The 27,300-nt window shown below is 43.3% G+C and overlaps 1 protein-coding gene across 1 annotated transcript; it reads right to left on the bottom strand.

Moving 5' to 3' along the window:
- Positions 1-422: 422 nt before the first annotated feature.
- On the bottom strand, positions 423-26,964 carry LOC106613724 (hyaluronan and proteoglycan link protein 4). Its single transcript, XM_014216276.3, has 5 exons — positions 26,790-26,964; positions 11,358-11,478; positions 9,663-10,025; positions 6,856-7,158; positions 423-2,330 (listed from the first exon to the last, which is right to left on the bottom strand). Exons 1-5 carry the CDS (start codon positions 26,790-26,792, stop codon positions 1,948-1,950), a joined length of 1,173 nt encoding a protein of 390 aa, XP_014071751.3. The 5' UTR covers positions 26,793-26,964; the 3' UTR covers positions 423-1,947.
- Between the last annotated feature and the right edge of the window lie 336 nt (positions 26,965-27,300).

The following is a 27,300-nucleotide window of genomic DNA, read 5'->3' as shown; positions in this document are numbered from 1 at the left end:
ATATGACTCAGGGCTTCGCCTCTGTTAATTCCTTTAGTTTCTATGCCGGTAGACTTATAATTCATAGCAGAGATTGATATGGCTGATGAACACTGTTCTAATGATTGTTTTTTTAAATACTCACAATATGTCTTCATGGCATTTGAATGTGTCTTTAACAAATGTTTCAACAAACGTGGTTATGCTGTCGAGGATGTAGCTACAGCTCACTCAATCATTCCAATTTGCTTTACTCAAGTGTATCAATTAGCAGAATGATTATTTCATGTTATCAGTTTGCCTTGAACTTGATTTGGGTTCGTTAAGACTGTTGCTATGGAAATGACATTGTCACTTTTGTTGTGTTGGCAGTGCACAAAGTGTTGTTCCACTAAAGCCTGCACTCTAGTGCTGCTCAGAAACAAACACTTCAAGACGACTGATACAGTCTCATTTAGTTTTGTTTATTAGGATATCACAGTAGAGATGATGAAAATGCAAAGACAGAATATCACAGAATCAAACATTTTTAACAACATTGTCAAGATCTCATTTGTTACTTTTGTAGCACAGCATCAGCATATAGCCCTAACTATAGATACATTCATGCATCGAGATAATGACCAATACAGTTAAAATCTCGCGCTATTTCACAATTGAACAAAGAGTGCAATCGATAGCCATGGCTGCATAGAAATATGAGGTAATTAAGCAGCTATTAAAGCAGCTATAACATAGTTCAGTTAGTTCAGCTTCAGCCCCAGATACTAAAATCGCATCCAGGTATAACATGCTTGCTATAGACTAACCATTTCGTCATAAAGTATATCTAAGTGCAATATTCACTACTATGTTTATTGAGCTCTGGTATGGCATGCCAGTACTTAGTTAGTTACTGAGGTGAATAACGTTTAATAATTGGCTCTACCCAAACATGGCAACTGCTCACTCGGCACAGACACCATTTCAATGTCTAGTTTTGATTTACATTTGGTTGAGTTGTCAACTAACGTTAATTCAACGTGAAATAAACACAAAATGTCACGTCATTGGATTTAAGTTCAAAATTGGGTGAAAAAAAGACGGAATTCCCTTACGTTGATTACTTTTTGCAAATCTAACCAGTTTTCACGTTGATTCAACATCATCACATTACATATTTTTGTTGAAATGACGTGGAAACATTGATTCAACCAGTTTGTGCCCAGAGGCAGGCGACTGGGGGCGCGGTAAACTCAAAGGGCACCTCTGAGCAGTGCCCCGCCATGCCAGGCAAAGCTTGGGCATCATGCTGGCAACTGGCAACATTCACAGATTGATCAGGCATTAGTAGTCTGCTTTAAAGCTCATCATCAGTCTCTGCTAATCAGGCCTCTGAGGGAGAGGATCTCTTAATGTGCTACATTCATTACACTCAGACAGACATAGTAAATTATCTCTGTCTTTCTGTCTCTGTCTGTACTGCACACTAATTAATATGACTCTCTCTGGCTGGCACTGCTCGAAGTCGAGTGCCTCTCGCAAAGGGCCTTTTTCTCTGGAAATGAAGCCACATTGAGACCAGAACACACTGTGGAGTCTGAGACCCCATCATGCATGTGGCCTATCTCCATGCCTCCAATAGACACATAGTCAACTATGGAGTTATTTAATGAAAGGCTTTCCAATCTTGATGTGCCTGAGAAATTATGATCAGCTGCAGTTACTAGCTAAGCCTCTCTGAGACAGTGAAAGGCGCACAGAATGCTCTCAACAAACTGGCACCTCGTTTAACACCAGACAGGAGAAATCCCAGAGATAAATATTCCGCCCCTTTTTGAACAAAGCAGTTACTTTCCCTTTCTGGTGAATCCTGCTAATTAGCATGTGTTGTCAGTGATGTTTATCCATGTTGTTTAGTTAAAGCAATGGATGGAGCTATGTTGTACAGGCAGTGATCTTAACCCTCCTCTGTCTCTCTCTCTCTCTCTAGATAGTTCTGGTGGAGGTGGTGTTCATGGGGATGTCCTTGTTGCTCTTCCTTGGGCCCTGGGTCGACTTCACCACATCACCATTAACACTCTCTTCATTCTTGCGAAAGCAGTAGACCCCGTAGAGGCGGAACTTCAAGTCAGGGAAGCCCAGGTGGCGGACCCCCGGTTGGGGCCCTCCGCAGCGGGTACGTGGGTTGACGATGGGGTAGCGGATGCTTGCATCCTCCAGCCAGCCAGCTTCACAGCGGTCCAGCAGCTGGATCTTCCAGGCAGCATAGAGCTGGCCCGTCTTGGCCACCACGGAGCCATCACGAACGCACGCCTTCACTGCTTCAGAATAATTCACCTTCTTAAAGCGCTTCAGGAAATACACCTTACCTGGAGGAGAGAGGAGGGGAGAGGGGGGAGAGAAGTTTGTGTGTGTGTGTGAGAGTGTGTGTGTGTGTGTGTGAGAGTGTGTGTGTGTGTGAGAGTGAGTGAGTGAGTGAGTGAGTGAGTGAGTGAGTGAGTGAGTGAGTGAGTGAGTGAGTGAGTGAGTGAGTGAGTGAGTGAGTGAGTGAGTGAGTGAGTGAGTGAGTGAGTGAGTGAGTGAGTGAGTGAGTGAGTGAGTGAGTGAGTGAGGGGAGGGTAGGGGAGGGGAGGGGAGGGGAGGGGAGTGAAAGGAGTGAGACAGAGGGTGAGAAAGATAAATTGTCAGGGGTGTGAGGGAAAGAAAGAGAGAAGGAGATAGAGAGAGAACCACATGAAATAAGAGCAGCAGACACCCTTAGGGGAGAGATTATGAGTTCTCATAGACCAGAACAGTTTGATCCCTTGCCTGCAGAATGTGTTCCGAATCTCAAAAACCAAACATCCGTCTGGGCAGCCACTCAAAATCGAACAGCATGCAGCGGCGGTGGACAGTGCTCTCGCTCAAAATTACTGTAAAATACTTACAGTTCTAATTTCATCTTGCTCTAGGAAGACTTCTCGCCAGAAGCATTTACAGTTATGGGATCATGATTGTAGAAATGAAGCCGAGTTAAGTTTTTACAGAGAGGGATGAACAAGCTAACCTAGAAAACATAGGGTCATTTTCTACCACAGAATGGCTGACAGCAGTCTTGTTTCCGTTTATTTATGTGGCTGCTGCCTGTTAGGGAGTAATATTGTCTTATAATTCCCCAAGGGCTACTGGGTAAATATCTTCCAGCTGGTCAGTGCAACAGTATCACCCACCATCGCTCCTGAAGATAGCCCACATTTCAGGCCAGACTGTCTGTTGTCTGTTGACTGTAATTAACTCACTGGGGAGGCAATGAAGAGACTGTTAGGTCTCCACTATGAAGTACCAGGTTAAAGTTCGACTACGGCTAGTGTGTTGTTCTCTTCTCTAGCTCAGATAGTTCAGCTCTTGGCAAAAAGGACTATTTTGCTTTAATGTTCAATAAAGAATATCATTAGACGCTGTGGCCCTTTTAAGAGGGCAGAATCAAAACAGGGACTGAACCAAATCCGATGGCCTCGGGCTTAGGGGATCACGGTGCAGAGATCAGAGACATGCCCCTCTTCCCACTGTGGACTCTCTGGCTGCATCGCAATACACCTCGCCTAGTCTCCTTACCAGTGACGACCCATCATTCAGGGGAGGTGGGAGCCCCACATTTTTTGTTTTTGAGCCCCACATTTTTAGCAAAATCTAAAAAATAAATATACAAATAACTCCCAAAAATTGTGGGGAAATAACACGTGTCACATATCAGTTTGCAAACAACGTTAAAAAAATTATTGTTAATAAAGCCACATACAAACATGGTCTCTTTTTTGCTTTCTTGAGTAAGGCAGCTCCAAAATACAGGTGTTTCAGCCTAGCTCAGTGCTTTCTGTGGTGGTGGTGCAGCCAGCGGAAAAAACGGAGCGTAGGTATTGGTAATGTTCTCTACACTGCGTGTATTCAGTGACCAATATAGCCACCCTTATTTTCAAGAACTGCCATGAGCCTTCCATCCATGGAGTCTGTCAGTTTCTTGATCTGTTCACGATCAATTTTTGCTGAAGCAGAAACCACAGCCTCCCAAATGCTGTTCAAAGAGGTGTATTGTCTTCCCTCACTGTAAATCTCACGTTTGAGAAGGGCCCACAAGTTCTCAATAGGATTTAAGTCAGGTGAAGAAGGGGGCCAGGTCGTTATTCAGGCATCTTTGAGGCCCTTGCTGGCTAGCCAAGCAGTGGAGTACTTGGATGCATGTGACGGAGCATTGTCTCATAAAGATCTTGGCCTTCTAGAATGCTGAGGACTTCTTCCTGTACCACTGTTTGATGAAAGAATCTTCCAGAAACTGGCAGTAGGTTTGGGAGTTGAGTTTCAGTCCATCTTCAACCCGAAAAGGTCCAACTACCTCATCCTCAATGATAGCAGCCCATGCCAGTACCCCTCCTTCACCTTCCTGGCACCTGACTCAAAGTGGTGCCCTGTGTCCATTACTGATCCAGCCACGGGCCCATCCATTTGGTCCATCAATAGTCACTTTCATTTCACCTGTCCATAAAACCTTTGAAAAATCTGTCTTCAGGTATTTCTTTGCCCAATCTTGACGCTTCAACTTGTGAATCTTATTCAGTGGTGGTCTTGTTTCAGTCTTCTTGACCTTGGCCATGTCTCTGAGCACTTGACACCTTGTACTTTTGAACACTCCAGGTAGGTTGCAGTTCTGGAATACGGTGGCACTGGAGGATAATGGGTTCCTGGTAGTTTGACGTTTAATTCTTCTCAAGTCTTTTGCAGTTAATTTGCGCCTTTTCTTCCCCATCCGTTTTCTGCGCCCCAGTTGACTGTTCGCAACAAAACGTTTGATTGTCCGGTGGTCACGCCTCAATAGTTTAGCTATTTAAAGAGTGTCGCATCCGTCTGAAAGGCATTTTACATTTTTGGCTTTTCAGTGTCAGTTAAATCTCTTTTTTGGCCCATTTTACCTGAGGTAATGAGGCTGCCTAATAATTATGCACACCTTGATATAAGGTGTTATTCACTTTCGCCACACCCTCCCTCATTACACAAATACATATCACCTGAAAATGATTAAATCCAATAAGCATTCAAGTTTATATGGTTTGGAGTTCGAAAATGTGAATAGAAATAATGATAAGATCAGAATACTCACTTGCCTAATAATTGTGCATGCAGTGTAGTTGCGCCATGATTAGCTCAGTGTTCTGTCACTCGTGGGGACAGTACATCACCGCCAAGTCTAAAGGTAGACCTAAAAAAATTCAAGGCCCTTGGGTGCTGCCATAGAGTTACATTAGAAGTGCCCATCCAAGAAGGCTCACAGATAAAATGACGTCAATTCACATTATGTCTACAGTAGCTTTGATTGGACTGATCAAGTCAACATCATACTTTCAAAATCTTAGCTTGCAGTCATCATCATGAATCAAGTCAACAATCTACTGGCAAATCCTTTTTAATCCTTGTCATATGAAGACAAATAATGAAGAGAAATTATAGATAAAACGTATCGGTGCTCATCGGCCATTGGACATAAACATTACACAACAAGTTGGAAATCACAAATTAAACAATGAGTGGTTTGGAAGTAATCAGTGACAGTGGCTAACTGCAAGCATTAGAAAGCAATCACTAGCCTGCTATTCAGTGGAGTGGCTGTGTGGTCCTAAATCTGGAATTAAGTGTCTCTTTTCCGAGTTTAAAATGATAAACATTCAACATTGGCCATGCTGTCAATGAACCATGATTTTTTTGCATCGCCCAAAACAACTGTTAACTTCAGTGAGTTCAAGACAACTGGGAATTCCCGAAAAAACGAGCTCCGACTGGGAAATAAGTTTTGAACGGTCATCCAACACGGAATTGTAAATCGGGAACTCAGGTCTCTTTCTAGAGCTGCGACCTGAAGATCAATGACGTCATCATGATTCGACCTTGTTTTTTTCCAAGTTCCCAGTTGTCTTGAAAACACCATAAATCCAGAGAATGCCAGACTTTGATGACAAATTTTGCCCACGAAGGACCACCGTGTCACCTTCCTGTTCAAGTGAGCACAGCACAACAAGGTGTCCAAAAATGTATTGTATGCTGCTGCATAAATTATGTAATATGCCAGGGAGATATGTATACTGTAGCCAAGAAAGTAATACTAAGTGTATGTTGTGTAGTAAGCTGTTAGTAGCCCATGTGCCTCACCCTAATAATTTGGTCTATTTACCCCTCTTAATTTCGCCTACTGTTCTGACTTGGTGGTGCACATGTAGCCTATAACCTGTTTTAGAGAAATGTAATTGAATGTTGTAAGAGCTTTCATTGTCTGCTTATATGCCCCCTTTATTATTCCTAAGGTTCTGACTTGGTGTACAGGGCTCGCTCATTAATGTCTTAATCAAAATTAAGAATTGCCTCTTATCTGCTTGTCGTCCCCTTATGCCATAATTTGTTCATCTCAATTGTCATTAGAAACCACATTTGTTTAAGCAAGTCAGCCAGCTATGTTTTTTTTAAAAGGCAGTAAATGAGGCTGAAAGAACTGTTTCACTGCCAGACAAGGCCCAGCTGATAGCCACGTGTAGCAGTGGTAAGATGCTGGGACTGCTGTTGGGACTCTGCTGTTGGGACAGCTTTATGCAGACCCTAACAGTTTGTGGGCACCGTTTGTCACCGTTATAGTGCAATTCACGTATTGTTTAGTTTTATGTTGTGTAGTGGCTTTGCTAGCATGCATCCCACTTTGTTTTCTGTTTTATTGCCCCATCAAAATTTACATGCTTCATCCACACAGACCCGAAAACACTGTATAGTCAGAGCAGAGGCAATATGGTGGAAAGATATCTGGGGAATCTACACATCACCTATCAATGTTCACATATCTCATCTGTTCAAGGAAAGAAAGCCCACACATCCCACACTCACCATTGAGGTTGGAGGTGAAACAGAAGGCATCATATCGCTCATCCTCTTTGTGTCTGTAGCCGTAGTTGCGTACCCCTGCAGGGGTGTCCTTGCGGCCACACTGGTCCCGGGGGTGGGAGATGGGGTACTGGACGGAGCCGTCCTCCAGCCAGCCAGCGTTGCACCAGTCCAGTCCATCCAGCCAGGCCTTGTGGAGCTGGGCATGGGAGGCCAGGATGGCATCCTGCTCCTTACACACGTCCTCAGCCTGGTGGTAGTTGAGCTTGTAGCGCCCCACCCGGGGATAGTAGGGGAACACCACACCTGGGGGAAAGAGAGAGAGAGATACTGAGCTATGAGGACAAGTTCTACTAAGATAACATATGGATTTTTTTTAAGATGGTCATAACATGGATTATTTATCTATTTTATTTTGAATTTCCCTTTAGGTATAAAAATATATATTATTTGATAGAATATTGAATTTGCCCTTTACTACTATAGCCCATAGAAACACACTGAATAACACATTCATAAATGCAAAAAAGACAGTCCCAAAAAAATCATAGGGAATTTGGTTTTGAAGTGTCTGTTCTATATCTAGGAGATAAGAAAACTCAGGATATATTTTAGTTTTTTTTGGACACATATTTAACCCCTTATTTTTGTCGGCACAAAACTACCTACATACTTTCATTAATTTGTTTGGCTAACCTTCACACGAGTCCCGTGACCTTCAAATGAGAGTATGACCACCACAGAGTGGTCATATTCGTTTGTAGGCCAAACCGTTTGGACGCTACAGACTTTTTGTGAGAAGACCCAATTTCGGGATGTCTCATGGTCTGAAAAACACTGCTGTAGCTCGGCCACCTTCCACCGCAGATGCGGAAAGCCGACATACACTACCGTTCAAAAGTTTAGGGTCACTTAGAAATGTCCTTGTTTTTGAAAGAAAAGCAATTTTGTTGTCCATTAACATAACATCAAATACAGTGTAGACATTGTTAATGTTGTAAATTACTATTGTAGCTGGAAACGGCAGATTTTTTATGGAATATCTACATAGGCGTGCAGAGGCCCATTATCAGCAACCATCACTCCTGTGTTCCAATGGCACGTTGTGTTAGCTAATCCAAATGTATCATTTTCAAAGGCCAATTGATCATTAGAAAACCCTTTTGCAATTATGTTAGCACAGCTGAAAACTGTTTTGTGTTGATTAAAGAAGCAATAAATCTGGCCTTCTTTAGACTAGTTGACTATCTGGAGCATCAGCATTTGTGGGTTCGATTACAGCCTCAAAATGGCCAGAAACAAAGAACTTTCTTCTGAAACTCGTCAGTCTATTCTTGTTCTGAGAAATTAAGGCTATTCCATGCGAGAAATTACCAAGAAACTGAAGATCTCGTACAACGCTGTGTACTACTCCCTTCACAGAACTGCGCAAACTGGCTCTAACCAGAATAGAAGATTGGAAGGCCCTGGTGCACAACTGAGCAAGAGGACAAGTACATTAGAGTGTCTAGTTTGGGAAACAGACGACTCACAAGTCCTCAACTGGCAGCCTCATTAAATAGTACCCGCAAAACACCAGTCTTAACGTCAAAAGTGAAGAGGCGACTCCGGGATGCTGGCCTTCTAGGCAGAGTTGCAAAGAAAAAGCCATATCTCAGACTGACCAATAAAAATAAAATATTAAGATGGGCAAAAGAACACAGACACTGGACAGAGGAAGACTGGAAAAAAGTTATGGACAGAAATCTAAGTTTGAGGTGTTCGGATCACAAAGAAGAACATTTATGAGACTCAGAAAAAATGAAAAGATGCTGGAGGAGTGCTTGATGCCATCTGTCAAGCATGGTAGAGGCAATGTGATGGTCTGGGGGTGCTTTGGTGGTGGTAAAGTGGGAGATTTGTACACGGTAAAAGGGATGATGATGAAGGAAGGCTATCACTCCATTTTGCAAAGCACAGCTCCAAACTATGCAATAACTATTTAGGGAAGAAGCAGTCAGCTGGTAATCTGTCTATAATGGAGTGGCCCGCACAGTCACCGGATCTCACCCCTATTGAGCTGTTGTGGGAGCAGCTTGACCGTACGTAAGAAGTGCCCAACAAGCCAATCCAACTTGCATGGGGTGAAATCTCTTCAGATTACCTCAACAAATTAACAACTAGAATGCCAAAGGTCCGCAAGGCTGTAATTTCTGTAAATGGAGGATTCTTTGACGAAAGCAAAGTTTGAAGGACACAATTATTATTTCAATTAGAAATCATTATTTATAACCTTGTCAATGTCTTGACTATATTTCCTATTCATTTTGCAACTCATTTCATGTATGTTTTCATGGAAAACAAGGACATTTCTAAGTGACCCCAAACTTTTGAACGGTAGTGTAGGTGGATGCGGTGGATTGAGACGCATGTCTCTAGCTTAAACTGATGGATTTTGATCGTTTTTTTAAATGATATTACTTAGATTGACGCACGGGTGCATCAATAGACTTAAGGATTAACATTACATGGGAAGTATAATGTTTAGAATGAGTATGTGTGTGTGTGTGTGCTAAGGTGTGGAGAATCAGAGCAGGTGGTCAGTCCAGTGTTCAGCAGTCTGATGGCTTGTAGATAGAAACTGTCTCTGAGCCTGTTGGTAAGGAAGTGAACAGCTCATGGCTGGGGTGTTCAGAAACCTGGTAAATAATGCTATGTAACTGTATGTCTAGAATTAGAACAATATTTAACATTCTAAAAGGTGGCTCAACTCTCTAAATACATGGCTCTGAACCCATCTAACCCTTAACCCTTCAACCTTAACCTCTGACCTTCAAGATCGAGGTTGACGAATCCCGTATCGTCCTCCATGTCGTTGGTAACCTCACACTCGTAGCGTCCGTAGTCCTCCAAGGTGACGTTGTGGATGATGACCGAGGCATCCCCCGGTCCATTTTGCTCCAGGGACACACGACCCCGGTACGACCCGAACAACCTCTGCTGGAGGCCCAATGCCACGAACACATCCTCAAACACCAGCGCGTCCGTCACCTTGGTCCACTTGATGCGGATGCGGTTGGGGTCAGAGCTCTCGGGTTCGTGGTGGTAGCGGCAGGGCAGGGTGATGGAGCCTCCCCGGTGGGTGATCACTTTACCAGGGGCGGTCTGAACGATCACTGCCCCGGTGTCATCCTCTGGACGCAGAGAGGGGGAGTAGAGGAACAGGAATGGTCAGGTCAGGGAAGGTTGTGGGGGACTTACAGTTTGTTTATCAATGATCTGATGCACCAGTAATTTACTTTTAAAAGGAGGATTTTCTCATAGTGTGATGATCTACAGTATATAGGGACATTATTACTGTTAAAGTTATGGGAACCACCCAAACTTTAGTTAGAAGGTTATGATGGTGAAAGTGTATATAATTAGATAGCTTGTTGTTTCCCCTATGGGGGCCAATGGGCTGAGGAGACATGTCACCTGAGAGACGTGTGTTTCATCATCAGCACCAGGTCCCAGCATGCCTTGTTCTGTGTCACTGGCACTGCCTATTACATCACAGTTCTTTTGAGGCGAGCTGAATTCCCAAGGCCTTAGCTGTGTTTCATTCCAGAAAGTGTTTGACTACCCACATCTACACCCGTGTTCACTCCACTTCGCAAATCTAACAGGATTGGAAATCAATATGACGCGTAGGGGGAGCTATAACTTACACCTACCCAGTTGTCTCAGATTTGTGAGGGGTAGTGAATGAGAGCAGTGGGTAGGAGACAACTTTATTTGAAATGGAATGTACAAGCAGCTCTGGTTTGCGTCATTGGCAGCCAGGCCGTCTCCTAGGCTTTGTGACAGTGCTCTTCTCTGAGGGTTACTGAGCAACACAGCTGACTGATTCTCATTCTAAGAGTCTGCTTATTGTGAACAGATCACAAAGCCTACAATTAGCCATGACAGCTGCTTATAATGACTGTGAGCTGGGAACTCTGCACTCTGAAATGTTTGTAACCGATCGCTGAGCTTTGAGACCTGTTTACAGAATACATTGAAACATAAATCTAGGTTGGGATTTCAGGCGTGAATAGAGATGTATCCAGGTGGAGGCATACGGTTTGTAACATCATAATAACATTATAATTAAGAAGGACAGGTGATGATAACAAGGTGATATTGTAGCTGGTTGCCAGTACAGCATCAGCAAGTTCCCAATCAGGCTGAACACAGCTTCTTCACAGCGTTGATAGAGACTGTTCTAAGAGTCCAAATCAACATCTGCTTGAATACGAAGCGGATGGAATTTAGCCACATTTTACTGATAACATGACTCCTACCTCATTCTACATGAAACAGAAATTCAATTTTCTACAGTTGACTGCCAATAATCCTGGAGGAGAGATAAAGTTTGGCAACTCACTTATTTTGAAACCCAGACAGCTGCTCTTTTATTCTCCCCTTGGAACGTAAAAAAAAACATTCTCATTACAATGATGCAACGTGTGTGGGATGGGGATAGAGAGAAGGAGAGATCTTACCGAGTACATGAACAACTTTCCTCCTTCCCTTCTCGGCATCGGTAGGGAGGGAGGTCACACAGAGGCCAAAGATTAGGACCAAGCAGGTCACTGTCCCCAAGGACAGGTGCTGTGAGGAGAGCTGCAAGGGAGGCAGAGAAGGACCAATCAGTGAAGTTCCAGTTATGGAGTATCCAATGGTGCTGCTAGCCATTCCTAAGCTCTAATATGGCTAGCCTATAAACAAATCAAATTAAAGTTTATTGGTCACATACACAGTTTACCAATGTTAGAGCAGGTGCAGTGAAAAGCTTACGTTACTAGCGCCTAACAATGGAGTATAATGTCAATCAAGAAATGTCGGAAGGAAACTAATTAACAACCCAAATAGCAATGTAACATTAATCCAAATTAAATCTATACATACATCGGATGAATTTACACAAGATACGGTGCCTTCGGAAACTATTCAGACCCCTTGACTTTTTCCACATTTTGTTACGTTACAGCCTTATTCTAAAATGGATTAATTTAAACAAATTCCTGAGCAATCTACACACAATACCCCATAATGACAAAGTGAAAACAGGTTTTTAGAAATACCTTATTTACATAGGTATTCAGACCCTTTGCTGTGAGACTCAAAATTGATCTCAGGTTTATCCTGTTTCCATAGATTATCCTTGAGATGTTTCACCAACTTGGTAAATTCAATTGATTGGACATGATTTGGAAAGGCACACACCTGTCTATATAAGGTCCCACAGTTGACAGTGCATGTCAGAGCAAAAACCAAGCCATGAGGTCGAAGGAATTGTCCGTAGAGCTCCGAGACAGGATTGTGTCGAGGCTGAGATCTGGAGAAGGGTACTAAAACATGTGCTGAAGCATTGAAGATCCCCAAGAACACAATGGCCTCCAGGCGGTGTCAGAGGAAGGCCCTAAAAATTGTCAAAGATCCCAGCCACCCCTTTACTTTAACTGTACATTCATGTACATACTACCTCAATTGGCCCGACCAACCAGTGCTCCCGCACATTGGCTAACCAGGCTATCTGCATTGTGTCCCACCACCCACCCGCCAACCCCTTTTTTACGCTACTGCTACACTCAGTTCATCATATATGCAAAGTCACTTTAACCATATCTACATGTACATACTACCTCAATCAGCCTGACTAACCGGTGTCTGTATGTAGCCTCGCTACTTTTATAGCCTCGCTACTGTATATAGCCTGTCTTCTTACTGTTGTTTTATTTCTTTACTTACCTATTGTTCACCCAACACCTTTTTTGCACTATTGGTTAAAGCCTGTAAGTACGCTACACCTGTTGTATTCGGCGCATGTGACAAATAAACTTTGATTTGAATCTTAAATAGAAGAAGTTCGGAACCACCAAGACTCTTCCTAGAGCTGGCCGCCCAGCCAAACATGACAGCCCGCTTGGAGTTTGCCAAAAGGCACCTAAAGACTCTCAGACCATGAGAAACAAGATTCTCTGGTCTGATGAAACCAAGATTGAACTCTTTGGCCTGAATGCCAAGTTTCATGTCTGGAGAAAACCTGGCACCATCCCTACAGTGAAGCATGGTGGTGGCAGCATGCTGTGGGGATGTTTTTCAGTGGCAGGGAGTGGGAGACTAGTCAGGATCGAGGCAAAGATGAAGGGAGCAAAGTATTTTATTTGATTTATTTCACCTTTATTTAACCAGGTAGGCAAGTTGAGAACAAGTTCTCATTTACAATTGCGACCTGGCCAAGGTAAAGCAAAGCAGTTCGACAACATACAACAACACAGAGTTACACATGGAGTAAAACAAATATACAGTCAATAATACAGTAGAAAAAAAAGTCTATGTACAATGTGAGCAAATGAGGTGAGATAAGGGAGGTAAAGGCAAAAAAGTCCATGGTGGCAAAGTAAATACAATATAGCAAGTAAAACACTGGAATGGTAGATTTGTAGTAGAAGAAAGTGCAAAGTAGAAATAGAGATAATGGGGTGCAAAGGAGCAAAATAAAATAAATAAATATGGTAGGGGAAGAGGTAGATTGTTTGGGCTAAATTATAGATGGGCTATGTACAGGTGCAGTGATCTGTGAGCTGCTCTGACAGCTGGTGCTTAAAGCTAGTGAGGGAGATAAGTGTTTCCAGTTTCAGAGATTTTTGTAGTTCGTTCCAGTCATTGGCAGCAGAGAACTAGAAGGAGAGAGGGCCAAAGGAGGAATTGGCTTTGGGGGTGACCAGAGAGATATACCTGCTGGAGTGCGTGCTACAGGTGGGTGCTGCTATGGTGACCAGTGAGCGGAGATAAGGGGGGACTTTACCTAGCAGGGTCTTGTAGATGACCTGGAGCCAGTGGGTTTGGCAACGATTACAGGTCGCAGTGGAGGGTAGTATATGGGGCTTTGGTGACAAAATAGATGGCACTGTGATCGACTGCATCCAGTTTGTTGAGTAGGGTATTGGAGGCTATTTTGTAAATGACATCGCCAAAGTCGAGGATCGGTAGGATGGTCAGTTTTACGAGGATATGTTTGGCAGCATGAGTGAAGGATGCTTTGTTGCGAAATAGGAAGCCAATTCTTGATTTAACTTTGGATTGGAGATGTTTGATGTGAGTCTGGAAGGAGAGTTTACAGTCTAACCTGACACCTAGGTATTTGTAGTTGTCCACATATTCTAAGTCAGAACCGTCCAGAGTAGTGATGCAGGACAGGCAGGCAGGTGCAGGCAGCGATCGGTTGAAGAGCATGCATTTAGTTTTACTTGTATTTAGGAGCAGTTGGAGGTGACGGAAGAAGAGCTGTATGGCATTGAAGCTCGTCTGGAGGGTTGTTAACAGTGTCCAAAGAAGGGCCAGAAGTATACAGAATGGTGTCGTCTGCGTAGAGGTGGATCAGAGACTCACCAGCTGCAAGAGCGACATCATTGATGTATACAGAGAAAAGAGTCGGCCCAAGAATTGAACCCTGTGGCACGCCCATAGAGACTGCCAGAGGTCCGGACAACAGGCCCTCCGATTTGACACACTGAACTCTATCAGAGAAGTAGTTGGTGAACCAGGCTATGCAATCATTAGAGAAACCAAGGCTATTGAGTCTGCCGATGAGGATGTGGTGATTGACAGAGTCGAAAGCTTTGGCCAGGTCAATGAAAACGGCAGCACAGTATTGTTTCTTATCGATGGCGGTTACGATATCATTTAGGACCTTGAGCGAGGCTGAGGTGCACCCATGACCAGCTCTGAAACCAGATTGCATAGCGGAGAAGGTGCGATGGGATTCGAAATGGTCGGTAATCTGTTTGTTGACTTGGCTTTCGAAGACCTTAGAAAGGCAGGGTAGGATGGATATAGGTCTACAGCAATTTGGGTCAAGAGTGTCCCCTCCTTTGAATAGGGGGATGACAGCAGCTGCTTTCCAATCTATGGGAATCTCTGACGACACGAAAGAGAGGTTGAACAGGCTAGTAATAGGGGTTGCAATAATTTCGGCAGATAATTTTAGAAAGAAAGGGTCCAGATTGTCTAGCCCGGCTGATTTGTAGGGGTCCAGATTTTGCAGCTCTTTCAGAACATCAGCTGAATGGATTTGGGAGAAGGAGAAATGGGGAAGGCTTGGGCGAGTAGCTGTGGGGGGTGCAGTGCTGTTGACTTCAGTAGGGGTAGCCAGGTGGAAAGCATGGCCAGCCGTAGAAAAATGCTTATTGAAATTCTCAATTGTAGTGGGTTTATCGGTGGTGACAGAGTTTCCTATCCTCAGTGCAGTGGGCAGTTGGGAGGAGGTGTTCTTATTCTCCATGGACTTTACAATGTCCCAGAACTTTTTTGAATTTGTGTTGCAGGAAGCAAATTTCTGCTTGAAAAAGCTAGCCTTAGCTTTTCTAACTGCCTGTGTATATTGGTTTCTAACTTCCCTGAAAAGTTGCATATCACGGGGGCTGTTTGATGCTAATGCAGAACGCCATAGGATGTTTTTGTGTTGGTTAAGGGCAGACAGGTCTGGGGAGAACCAAGGGCTATATCTGTTCCTGGTTCTAAATTTCTTGAATGGGGCATGCTTATTTAAGATGGTGAGGAAGGCATTTAAAAAAAATAACCAGACATCCTCTACTGACGGGATGAGGTCAATATCCTTCCAGGATACCAGGGCCAGGTCGATTAGAAAGGCCTGCTCACTGAAATGTTTCAGGGAGCGTTTGACAGTGATGAGTGGAGGTCGTATGACCGTAGACCCATTACGGATGCCGGCAATGAGGCAGTGATCGCTGAGATCTTGGTTGAAAACAGCAGAGGTGTATTTAGAGGGCAAATTGGTTAGGATGATATCTATGAGGGTGCCAGTGTTTATGGCTTTGGGGTGGTACCTGGTGGGTTCATTAATAATTTGTGTGAGATTGAGGGCGTCAAGCTTGGATTGTAGGATGGCTGGGGTGTTAAGCATGTCCCAGTTTAGGTCACCTAGTAGCATGAGCTCTGAAGATAGATGGGGGTAGTATAGAGAGATCCTTGATGAAAACCTGCACACAGCCAAGACAATGCAGGAGTGGCTTCAGGACAAGTCTCTGAATGTCCTTGTGTGGTCCAACCAGAGCCCAAACTTTAACCTGATCAAACATCTCTGGAGAGACCTGAAAATAGCTGTGCAGCAACGGACCCCATCCAACCTGACAGAGCTTGACAGGATCTGCAGAGAAGAATGGGAGAAACTCCGCAAATACAGGTGTGCCAAGCTTGTAGCGTCATACCCAAGAAGACTCGATGTTGTAATTGCTGCCAAAGGTACTTCAACAAAGTACTGAGTAAAAGGTCTGAATACTTATGTAAATATAATATTTCATTTTTAAATTTTTTATAAATTAGCAACAATTTCTAAAAATCATTATGTGTGTAGATTGATGAAGGGGAAAACTATTTAATACATTTTAGAATAAGGCTATAACGTAACAAAATGTGGGAAAAGTCAAGGTGTCTGAATACATTCCAAAGGCACTGTATATGTAACGTCCGTCGTAAAAGGTAGACCAAGGCACAGCGTGAGTTAGGCTCATCATACTTTGTTTTAAATGTGAACCAGAAAAAACAATACAACGAACGAAAAGCTATGTGTGCAAACACATGCAACACAAAGACAAGAACACCACAACTGACTGTGGGAAAAAGGGCTGCCTAAGTATGATTCCCAATCAGAGACAACGAATGACAGCTGCCTCTGATTGGAAACCATACTCGGCCAATCAAGAAAAAACAACATAGACATACAACGCATAGAATGCCCACCCCATGTCACACCCTGACCTAACCAAACAGAGAAAAACGACTCTCTCAGGTCAAGGTGTGGCAGTATACTAAAAATGATATGTACAGCAGTATATTAGAGTGAGTTATGTCATTAATTCAGTATATAAATAAGCGGTGTATAAAAAGTGTATGTAAGTAAATTGCAATGTACATTAGTAGAAATATTACAGTATTTAAATACACAGTAAAAAAACATGACCGAGTCTAAAATATATACAGCTATGGTAGACAGCATCCAAAGATTAAAGAGTAGTGGTTGCTGCATTCCGATAAACGGTGTCACCATAGTCAAGAACTGGTTGGGAAGTTTACCGTACAATCTGCTTCCTGCTGTTTAGGGAGAGGCATGATCTATTTCTACACTGAACAAAAATATAAATGGAACAAGATTTTACTGAGTTACAGTTCATAATCAGTCAATTGAAAAAAAATTCATTAGGCCCTAATCAATGGATTTCACATGACAGATATACATCTTTTGGTCACAGATACCTTAAAAAAAGTAGGGGCGTGGATCAGAAAACCAGTCGGTATCTGGTATGGCCACAATTTGCCTCATGCAGCATGACACATCTCCTTTGCATAGAGTTGATCAGGCTGTTGATTGTGGAATATTGGCCCAGTCCTCTTCAATGGCTGTGTGAAGTTGCTGAATATTGTTGGGACTGGAACGCTCTGTCATACACGTCAATCCAGAGCATCCCAAACATGCTCAATGAGTGGTGACATGTCTGGTGAGTATGCAGGCCATGGAAGAACTGGGACATTTTCAGCTTCCAGGAATTGTGTACAGATCCTTGCAACATGGGGCCATGCATTATCATGCTGAAACATGAGGTGATGGCGGCAGATGAAAGGCACAACAATGGGCCTCAGGATCTCGTCATGGTGTCTCTGTGCATTCAAATTGCCATCAATAAAATGCAATTGTGTTCATTGTCCGTAGTTTATGCCTGCCCATTGAATAAACCCACCACCACGGGACACTCTGTTCACAACATTGACATCAGCAAACCGCTCACTCACACAACGCCATTCCACATGGTCTGCGGATGTGAGGCCGGACTTATTGCTAATGTACATTGTTTAACATTCAATTCTCTGGCAACAGCTCAGGTGGACATTCCTGCAGTCAGCATGCCAATTGCATGCTCCCTCAAAATTTGAGAAATCTGTAGCTTTGTGTTGTGTGACAAAACTGCCCATTTTAGAGTGGCCTTTATTGTCCCCAGTACAAGGTGCGCCTGTGTAATGATCATGCTGTTTAATCAGCTTCTTGACATGCCACACTTGTCCACTAGGTAGCCTAGTGGTTAGAGCATTGGACTAGTAACCGAAAGGTTGCAAAATCGAATCCCCGAGCTGACAAAGTAAAAATCTGTCATTCTGTCCCTGAACAAGGCAGTTCCTAGGCCGTCATCAAAAATAAGAATCTGTTCTTAACTGACTTGCCTAGTTAAATAAAGGTAAAATGTATTTGGCAAAGGAGAATGTGCACAACATTTTTACAGAAATAATCTTTTTGTGCATATGGAAAATTTCAGAGATCTTTTATTTCAGCTCATGAAACATGGGACATGTTGCTTTTATATTTTTGTTCAGTGTAAATATATGTGTATATGAAAAGTGTGTATAGACAGTATGTGAATAGAAAAGGTGTGTACAGCAGTAGTTATTAGAGGTCGACCGATTAATCGGAATGGCCGATTAATTAGGGCCGATTTCAAGTTTTCATAACAATCGGAAATCGGTATTTTGGGACGCCGATTTGGCCGATTTTTTTTTTGTTTTGTTTTGTTTTTTTAGACCTTTATTTAACTCGGCAAGTCAGTTAAGAACACATTCTTATTTTCAATGACGGCCAAGGAACTGTGGGTTAACTGCCTTGTTCAGGAGCAGAACGACAGATTTTTACCTTGTCAGCTTGGGGATTCAATCTTGCAACCTTACGGTTAACTAGTCCAACGCTCTAACCACCTGCTTTACATTGCACTCCACGAGGAGCCTGCCTGTTACGCGAATGCAGTAAGAATCCAAGGTAAGTTGCTAGCTAGCATTAAACGTATCTTATAAAAAACAATCAATCAATAATAATCACTAGTTAACTACACATGGTTGATGATATTACTAGTTTATCTAGCCTGTCCTGCGTTGCATATAATCGATGTGGAACACGTTGCTCAACCATAAACATCAATGTCTTTCTTAAAATCAATACACAAGTATATATTTTTAAACCTGCATATTTAGTTAATATTGCCTGCTAACATTAATTTATTTTAACTAGGGAAAATGTGTCACTTCTCTTGCAAACAGAGTCAGGGTATATGCAGCAGTTTGGGCCGCCTGGCTCGTTGCGAACTGTGAAGGCTATTTCTTCCTAACAAAGACAGCCGACTTCGCTGGGGGATGATTTAACAAAAGTGCATTTGCGAAAAAAGCACAATCGTTGCACGACTGTACCTAACCATAAACATCAATGCCTTTCTTAAAATCAATACACAGAAGAATATATTTTTAAACCTGCATATTTAGCTAAAAGAAATCCAGGTTAGCAGGCAATATTAACCAGGTGAAATTGTGTCATTTTGCGTTCATTGCACGCAGAGTCAGGGTATATGCAACAGTTTGGGCCGCCTGGCTCGTTGCGAACTAATTTGCCAGTATTTTACGTAATTATGACATAACATTAAAGGTTGTGCAATGTAACAGGAATATTTAGACTTAGGGATGCCACCCATTAGATAAAATACGGAACGGTTCCGTATTTCACTGACAGAAAAAACGTTTTGTTTTTGAGATGATAGTTTACGGATTCTACCATATTAATGACCTAAGGCTCATATTTCTGTGTGTTATTATGTTATAATTAAGTCTATGATTTGATAGAGCAGTCTGACTGAGCGATGGTAGGCAGCAGCAGGCTTGTAAGCATTCATTCAAACAGCACTTTCGTGCGTTTGCCAGCAGCCCTTCGCAATGCATTGCGCTGTTTATGACTTCAAGCCTGTCAACTCCCAAGATTAGGCTGGTGAAACCGATGTGAAATGGCTAGCTAGTTAGCGGGTGCGCGCTAATAGCGTTTCAAACGTCACTCGCTCTGAGACTTGGAGTAGTTGTTCCCCTTGCTCTGCATGGGTAACGCTGCTTCGAGGGTGGCTGTTGTCGATGTGTTCCTGGTTTGAGCCCAGGTAGGAGCGAGGAGAGGGACGGAAGCTATACTGTTACACTGGCAATACTAAAGTGCCTATAAGAACATCCAATAGTCAAAGGTATATGAAATACAAATCGTATAGAGAGAAATAGTCCTATAATTCCTATAATAACTACAACCTAAAACATCTTACCTGGGAATATTGAAGACTCATGTTAAAAGGAACCACCAGCTTTCATATGTTCTCATGTTCTGAGCAAGGAACTTAAATGTTAGCTTTCTTACATGGCACATATTGCACTTTTACTTTCTTCTCCAACACTTTGTTTTTGCATTATTTAAACCAAATTGAACATGTTTCATTATTTATTTGAGGCTAAATTGATTTTATTGATGTATTATATTAAGTTAAAATAAGTGTTAATTCAGTATTGTTGTAATTGTCATTATTACAAATAAATAAATTAAAAAATCGTCCGATTAATCGGTATCGGCTTTTTTTGGTCCTCCAATAATCAGTATCGGTATCGGCATTGAAAAATCATAATCAGTCGACCTCTAGTAGTTATATAGGATGAGCCATGACTAGAATACAGTTGAAGTCGAAGTTTACGTAAACCTTAGCCAAATACATTTAAACTCCGTTTTTCACAATTCCTGACATTTAATCCTAGTAAAAATTCCCTATCTTAGCTCAGTTAAGATCACCACTTTATTTTAAGAATGTGAAATGTCAGAATAATAGTAGAGAGAATGATTTATTTAAGCTTTTATTTCTTTCATCACATTCCCAGTGGGTCAGAAGTTTACATACACTCAATTAGTATTTGGTAGCATTGCCTTTAAATTGTTGAACTTGGGTCAAACGTTTCGGGTAGCCTTCCACAAGCTTCCCACAATAAGTTGGGTGAATTTTGGCCCATTCCTCCTGATAGAGCTGGTGTAACTGGGTCAGGTTTGTATGCCTCCTTCCTCACACACACTTTTTCAGTTCTGCCCACACATTTTCTATAGGAGTGAGGTCAGGGCTTTGTGATGGCCACGCAAATACCTTGACTTTGTTGTCCTTAAGTCATTTTGCCACAACTTTGGAAGTATGCTTGGGGTCATTGTCCATTTGGAAGACCCATTTGCGACCAAGCTTTAACTTCCTGACTGATGTCTTGGGACGTTGCTTCAATATATCCACATCATTTTCCTACCTCATGAAGCCATTTATTTTGTGAAGTGCACCAGTCCCTCCTGCAGCAAAGCACCTCCACAACATGATGCTGCCACCCCTGTGCTTCACGGTTGGGATGGTGTTCTTCGGCTTGCATTCCTCCCCCTTTTCCCTCCAAACATAATGGTCATTATGGCCAAACAGTTCTATTTTTGTTTCATCAGACCAGAGGACATTTCTCCAAAAAGTACAATCTTTGACCCCATGTGCAGTTGCAAACCGTAGTCTGGCTTTTTTATGGTGGTTTTGGAGCAGTGGCTTCTTCCTTGCTGAGCGGCCTTTCAGGTTATGTCGATATAGGACTCGTTTTACTGTGGATATAGATATTTTGTACCTGTTTCCTCCAGCATCTTCACAAGGTCCTTTGCGTTGTTCTGGGATTGATTTGCACTTTTCGCAAACAAAGTACGTTAATCTCTAGGAGACAGAACGCGTCTCCTTCCTGAGCGGTATGACGGCTATGGTGTTTATACTTGCGTACTATTGTTTGTACAGATGAACGTGGTACCTTCAGGCGTTTGGAAATTGCTCCCAAGGATGAACCAGACTTGTGGAGGTCTACAATTTTTTTTGGCTGATTTCTTTAGATTTTCCCATGATGTCAAGCAAAGAGACACTGAGTTTGAAGGCAGGCCTTGATATAGAACCACAGGTAATCTATTTAAAGGCACAGTCAACTTAGTGTATGTAAACTTCTGACCCACTGGAATTGTGATAAAGTGAAATAATCTGTCTGTAAACAATTTTTGCAAAAATAACTTGTGTCGTGCACAAAGTAGATGTCCTAACCGACTTGCCAAAACTATAGATTGTTAACAAGAAATTTGTGGAGTGGTTGAAAAACGAGTTTTAATGTGGAGTGGTTGAAAAACAAGTTTTAATGACTCCAACCTAAGTGTATGTAAACTTCCGACTTCAAATGTATCTATAAAGTGGGTAAAACAGTATGTAAACATTATTAAAGTGATTAGTGTTCAATGATACTTTGTACATAGAGCGGCAGTCTCTAGTCTTAGGACTGGGCGTCCTGCCAGCGGGACCCCTGTCGACAGCTTCCGGTAAAATTGGAGGGCCGCGATTCAAATAAATAATCATAAAAATTATGGATATTAAACATTTAGGTACATACAAGTGTCTTATATTGGTTAAAAGCTTAAATTCTTGTTAATCTAACTGCATTGTCCGATTTACAATAGGCTTTACAGCGAAAGCATGCCATGCGATTGTTTGAGGACGGCGCCCCAAATCAAAATATTTTTCAACCAGCACAGGTTTCATAAATTTACATATAGCGATTAAATATTCACTTACTTTTTGAAAATCTTCCTCTGATTTGCAATCCAAAGGGTCCCAGCTACAACATGTAGTGTCTCCCGCTACTCTCTCCTCTTCCATCCTATCATCTCTTCCCTCTGCTCAAACCTTCTCCAACCTATCTCCTGATTCTGCCTCCTCAACCCTCCTCTCCTCCCTTTCTGCATCCTTTGATTTTCTCTGTCCCCTATCCTCCAGGCCGGCTCGGTCCTCCCCTCCTGCTCCGTGGCTCGACGACTCACTACGAGCTCACAGAACAAGGCTCCGGGCAGCCGAGCGGAAATGGAGGAAAACTCGCCTCCCTGCGGACCTGGCATCCTTTCACTCACTCCTCTCTACATTCTCCTCTTCTGTCTCTGCTGCTAAAGCCACTTTCTACCACTCTAAATTCCAAGCATCTGCCTCTAACCCTAGGAAGCTCTTTGCTACCTTCTCCTCCCTCCTGAATCCTCCTCCCCCTCCCCCCCCCCTCCTCCCTCTCTGCGGATGACTTCGTCAACCATTTTGAAAAGAAGGTTGACGATATCCGATCCTCGTTTGCTAAGTCACCCGACACCGCTGGTCCTGCTCACACTGCCCTACCCTGTGCTTTGACCTCTTTCTCCCCTCTCTCTCCAGATGAAATCTCGCGTCTTGTGACGGCCGGCCACCCAACAACCTGCCCACTTGACCCTATCCCCTCCTCTCTTCTCCAGACCATTTCCGGAGACCTTCTCCCCTTCCTCACCTCGCTCATCAACTCATCCTTGACCGCTGGCTACGTCCCTTCCGTCTTCAAGAGAGCGAGAGTTGCACCCCTTCTGAAAAAACCTACACTCGATCCCTCCGATGTCAACAACTACAGACCAGTATCCCTTCTTTCTTTTCTCTCCAAAACTCTTGAACGTGCCGTCCTTGGCCAGCTCTCCTGCTATCTCTCTCTCAAAAAAAAAAAAATAATAATAATATAGACCTATCTGCTGCCTTTGATACTGTGAACCATCAGATCCTCCTCTCCACCCTCTCCGAGTTGGGCATCTCCGGCGCGGCCCACGCTTGGATTGCGTCCTACCTGACAGGTCGCTCCTACCAGGTGGCGTGGCGAGAATCTGTCTCCGCACCATGCGCTCTCACCACTGGTGTCCCCCAGGGCTCTGTTCTAGGCCCTCTCCTATTCTCGCTATACACCAAGTCACTTGGCTCTGTCATATCCTCACATGGTCTCTCCTATCATTGCTATGCAGACGACACACAATTAATCTTCTCCTTTCCCCCTTCTGATAACCAGGCGGCGAATCGCATCTCTGCATGTCTGTCAGACATATCAGTGTGGATGACGGATCACCAGCTCAAGCTGAACCTCGGCAAGACGGAGCTGCTCTTCCTCCCGGGGAAGGACTGCCCGTTCCATGATCTCGCCATCACGGTTGACAACTCCCTTGTGTCCTCCTCCCAGAGTGCTAAGAACCTTGGCGTGATCCTGGACAACACCCTGTCGTTCTCCACTAACATCAAGGCGGTGACCCGATCCTGTAGGTTCATGCTCTACAACATTCGCAGAGTACGACCCTGCCTCACACAGGAAGCGGCGCAGGTCCTAATCCAGGCACTTGTCATCTCCCGTCTGGATTACTGCAACTCGCTGTTGGCTGGGCTCCCTGCCTGTGCCATTAAACCCCTACAACTCATCCAGAACGCCGCAGCCCGTCTGGTGTTCAACCTTCCCAAATTCTCTCACGTCACCCCGCTCCTCCGCTCTCTCCACTGGCTTCCAGTTGAAGCTCGCATCCGCTACAAGACCATGGTGATTGCCTACGGAGCTGTGAAGGGAACGGCACCTCCATACCTTTCAGGCTCTGATCAGGCCCTACACCCAAACAAGGGCACTGCGTTCATCCACCACTGGCCTGCTGGCCCCCCTACCTCTGAGGAAGCACAGTTCCCGCTCAGCCCAGTCAAAACTGTTTGCTGCTCTGGCACCCCAATGGTGGAACAAGCTCCCTCACGACGCCAGGACAGCGGAGTCAATCACCACCTTCCGGAGACACCTGAAACCCCACCTCTTTAAGGAATACCTAGGATAGGATAAAGTAATCCTTCTAACCCCCCCCCCCCCTTAAAAGATTTAGATGCACTATTGTAAAGTGGTTGTTCCACTGGATATCATATGGTGAATGCACCATTTTGTAAGTCGCTCTGGATAAGAGCGTCTGCTAAATGACTTAAATGTAATGTTTTGTTAGATAAAATCCTTCTTTATATCCCAAAAAGTACATTTAGTTGGCGCCGTCGATTTGAGTAATCCTAAAAACTACGCCTAAACTTTGTTTCAACAAGTCAAAATAAGTTTCTATTTATTCCTCAGGTACCCTAAAATTTAATTAAACTATAATATTTCATAAGGAAAGAAGTATAACACAGATTTCCAAACTGGTGTCGTCATACTAAAACTCATATTTCTTCTTCATTATTCAAGTTACAAGCCTGAAACCTTGAACAAAGACTGTGACATCTAGTGGAAGCCATAGAAATTGCAATCTGGGAGCTGGAATTGCATATGCCCCTATGCATTCCATTGTAAGAGCATGGGCTCTCAAAAAAAGAAAATATGTTTTCTTTGGATTTTCTCCTAACATTTCAATTGTGTTATAGTCTCATACATTATTTTAACATTTCTACAAACTTCAAAGTGCTTCAAAGTGCTTGAATGGTACCAATTGTATGCATATCCTAGCTTCTAGGCCTGAGTAACAAGCAGTTGACTTTGGGCACGTCAGTCAGGCGGAAATTGAGAAAAAAAGGACCCTAGCCTGAAGAAGGTGCAGGGTAGAGTACCGGGTGGTAGCCGGCTAGTGACAGTGTCTAAGGTTCAGGGCAGGATACTGGGCGGAGGCCAGCTAGTGATGACTGTTTAACAGTCTGATGACCTGGATATAGAAGCTGATTATCAGTCTCTCGGCCCCAGCTTTGATGCACCTGTACTGTCTCCGCCTTCTAGATGGTAGCGGTGTGAACAGGCCGTGGCTGTCGTTGATGATCTTCTTGGCCTTTCTGTGACACTGGGTGCTCTAGGTGTCCTGGAGGGCAGGCAGTGTGCCCCCAATGATGAGTTGGGCTGATCGCACCACCCTCTGGAGAGCCCTGCAGTTGCGGGCTGTGAAGTTGCCATACCAGGCAGTCATACAGCCCGACAGAATGCTCTCAACAGTACATCTGTAGAAGTTTGTGAGGGTCTTAGAGTTGAAGATTAATTTCTTCAGCCTCCTGAGGTTGAAGAGGCGCTGTTGCGCCTTCTTCATCATGCTGTCGGTATTAAGGGAGTCAAGAGACCATTTCAGGTCCTAAGTAATGTGCACGCCGAGGAACTTGAAGCTTTTGACCCTCTCCACTGCGGCCCGTTGATGTGGATGGTGGCGTGCGCTATCTGGTCTCCTGTAGTCCACCATCACCTTCTTTGTTTTGTTGACGTTGAGGGTGAAGTTATTTTCCTTACACTACTCTGCCATCCATTGCATGTTGTTTAGGGTAGGTGTGGGTCAGTTGGTAGGGCATTGTGCTTGTAACACCAGGATTGTGGGTTTGATTCCCATGGGGGACCAGTACAAAAATGTATGCACTCACTACTGCAGGTCACTCTGGATAAGAGTGTATTGTAAATTGGTATTACTATGACATCAGCTGCTACATCATGCAGTGGTAGGTGATGGCAGTTTGCCATGTCATAGCAACAAGGGAAAGGAGCCTGTAATGTTTGCTCCCTTGGCACCAGCCTATGTTAGAATTCCATGAGAAAGGGTGAGGAGCTGTAGCTGCTCAATAAAGTTCTTCAGAAATGGTATCACACAGGGGGGGTGTATTTTGGATTAAAGTGCAACTTTAGTCTACACCTGTATGGAGACAACCCACTAGGCACAGATGTCAGTTCAACATTTAGTTTTGATTTACGTTTGGTTGCGTTCTTAAGTAACGTGAGTGAATTCAACCAAGATGTCACCCTTTAGGTTAAAAGTTGATTGAAAGAAATACGAAATTCTCTTATATTACTTTTTTGAAATCCAATCCGTTTTCCATGTTGATTCAACATATATTTTTGTGGGGTTGAAATGACGTGGAAAATAAAAATACGGTTTTGCCCAGTGGGAATGTCAGAGCCCCGCCCCCATATGTTTAGATATAAATATATAAACACTAATAGCATTCATGTAATAAATGGTTGTTATTGCAGCAAGTTCCTTTACAGACACCTCTGCAATATTATAGATTTTAATTGCCTATAACAGGAACATGGAAATATGCTGCTGACCACATTGTAAACAAATAACCTGACCATACTCCTTGATCCTCTCATCATCTGCACTGTACGGCACTAGGCTACTGTAGCACATCTTTAAGGTTACTGTACAGAAATCTCCCATACAGTAAGAAAAAAGACTGCATGATGCCCAGACACAGAGCCAACCCATACATTAGAGGACTTACCATTATCTCTTCAAGAATACTGTCTGTCTGAAGTTAGATAGACCGTATGTCGTTTGTTCCAGCTGGGCTGTTATTGATATGGTGCAGTACTTGACTCATAGCTCTCTATCCTGCAGTTAGCCTGCCGTGTCCTGTCGTATTGCTGTTTGATTTTGGCAGTGCAGGGGAACTGCTGACTCTGTGCAGGACTGGGCTCGTTGGGCTGTTCCGCATTTCACACATTTTCAGCACAAAGTTAATCACTATAAGAGCGCACCAGAATGTGTAAATCAGCGAAAGTAACAGGGAACAACTGAACTGCTATATTGTTGCATTTGCTGTTAGTGCATGACGATAAGTTGTGCCAGTAGGAAGGCTACAATGTTTCAGTAGAAGCAGTAACGTTAAACCTCATTAAACTAATAACGTTAGTATCAATGCTTGCTATCCACGAAAGAAAACATTGTGCAGGTCGTAATGTAGCCAGGGTAAATGTAGTCTAATCTTAATAGCAAATTCAACCGTACACTAA

This window comes from Salmo salar, chromosome 10 (genome assembly GCF_965601325.2).
Source record: "Salmo salar chromosome 10, fSalSal1, whole genome shotgun sequence".
NCBI lineage: Eukaryota > Metazoa > Chordata > Actinopteri > Salmoniformes > Salmonidae > Salmo > Salmo salar.
Note: the sequence above shows the minus strand (reverse complement) of the source record. Positions and strands in the feature narration are given on the sequence as shown.

Coding starts and splice junctions, on each gene's coding strand:
- LOC106613724 (XM_014216276.3), bottom strand. Junction 10,026..11,357: donor GAAAGTTGTTCATGTACTCG/GTAAGATCTCTC, acceptor CTCTGCGTCCAG/AGGATGACACCGGGGCAGTG. Junction 2,331..6,855: donor TTTCACCTCCAACCTCAATG/GTGAGTGTGGGA, acceptor TCTCTCCTCCAG/GTAAGGTGTATTTCCTGAAG.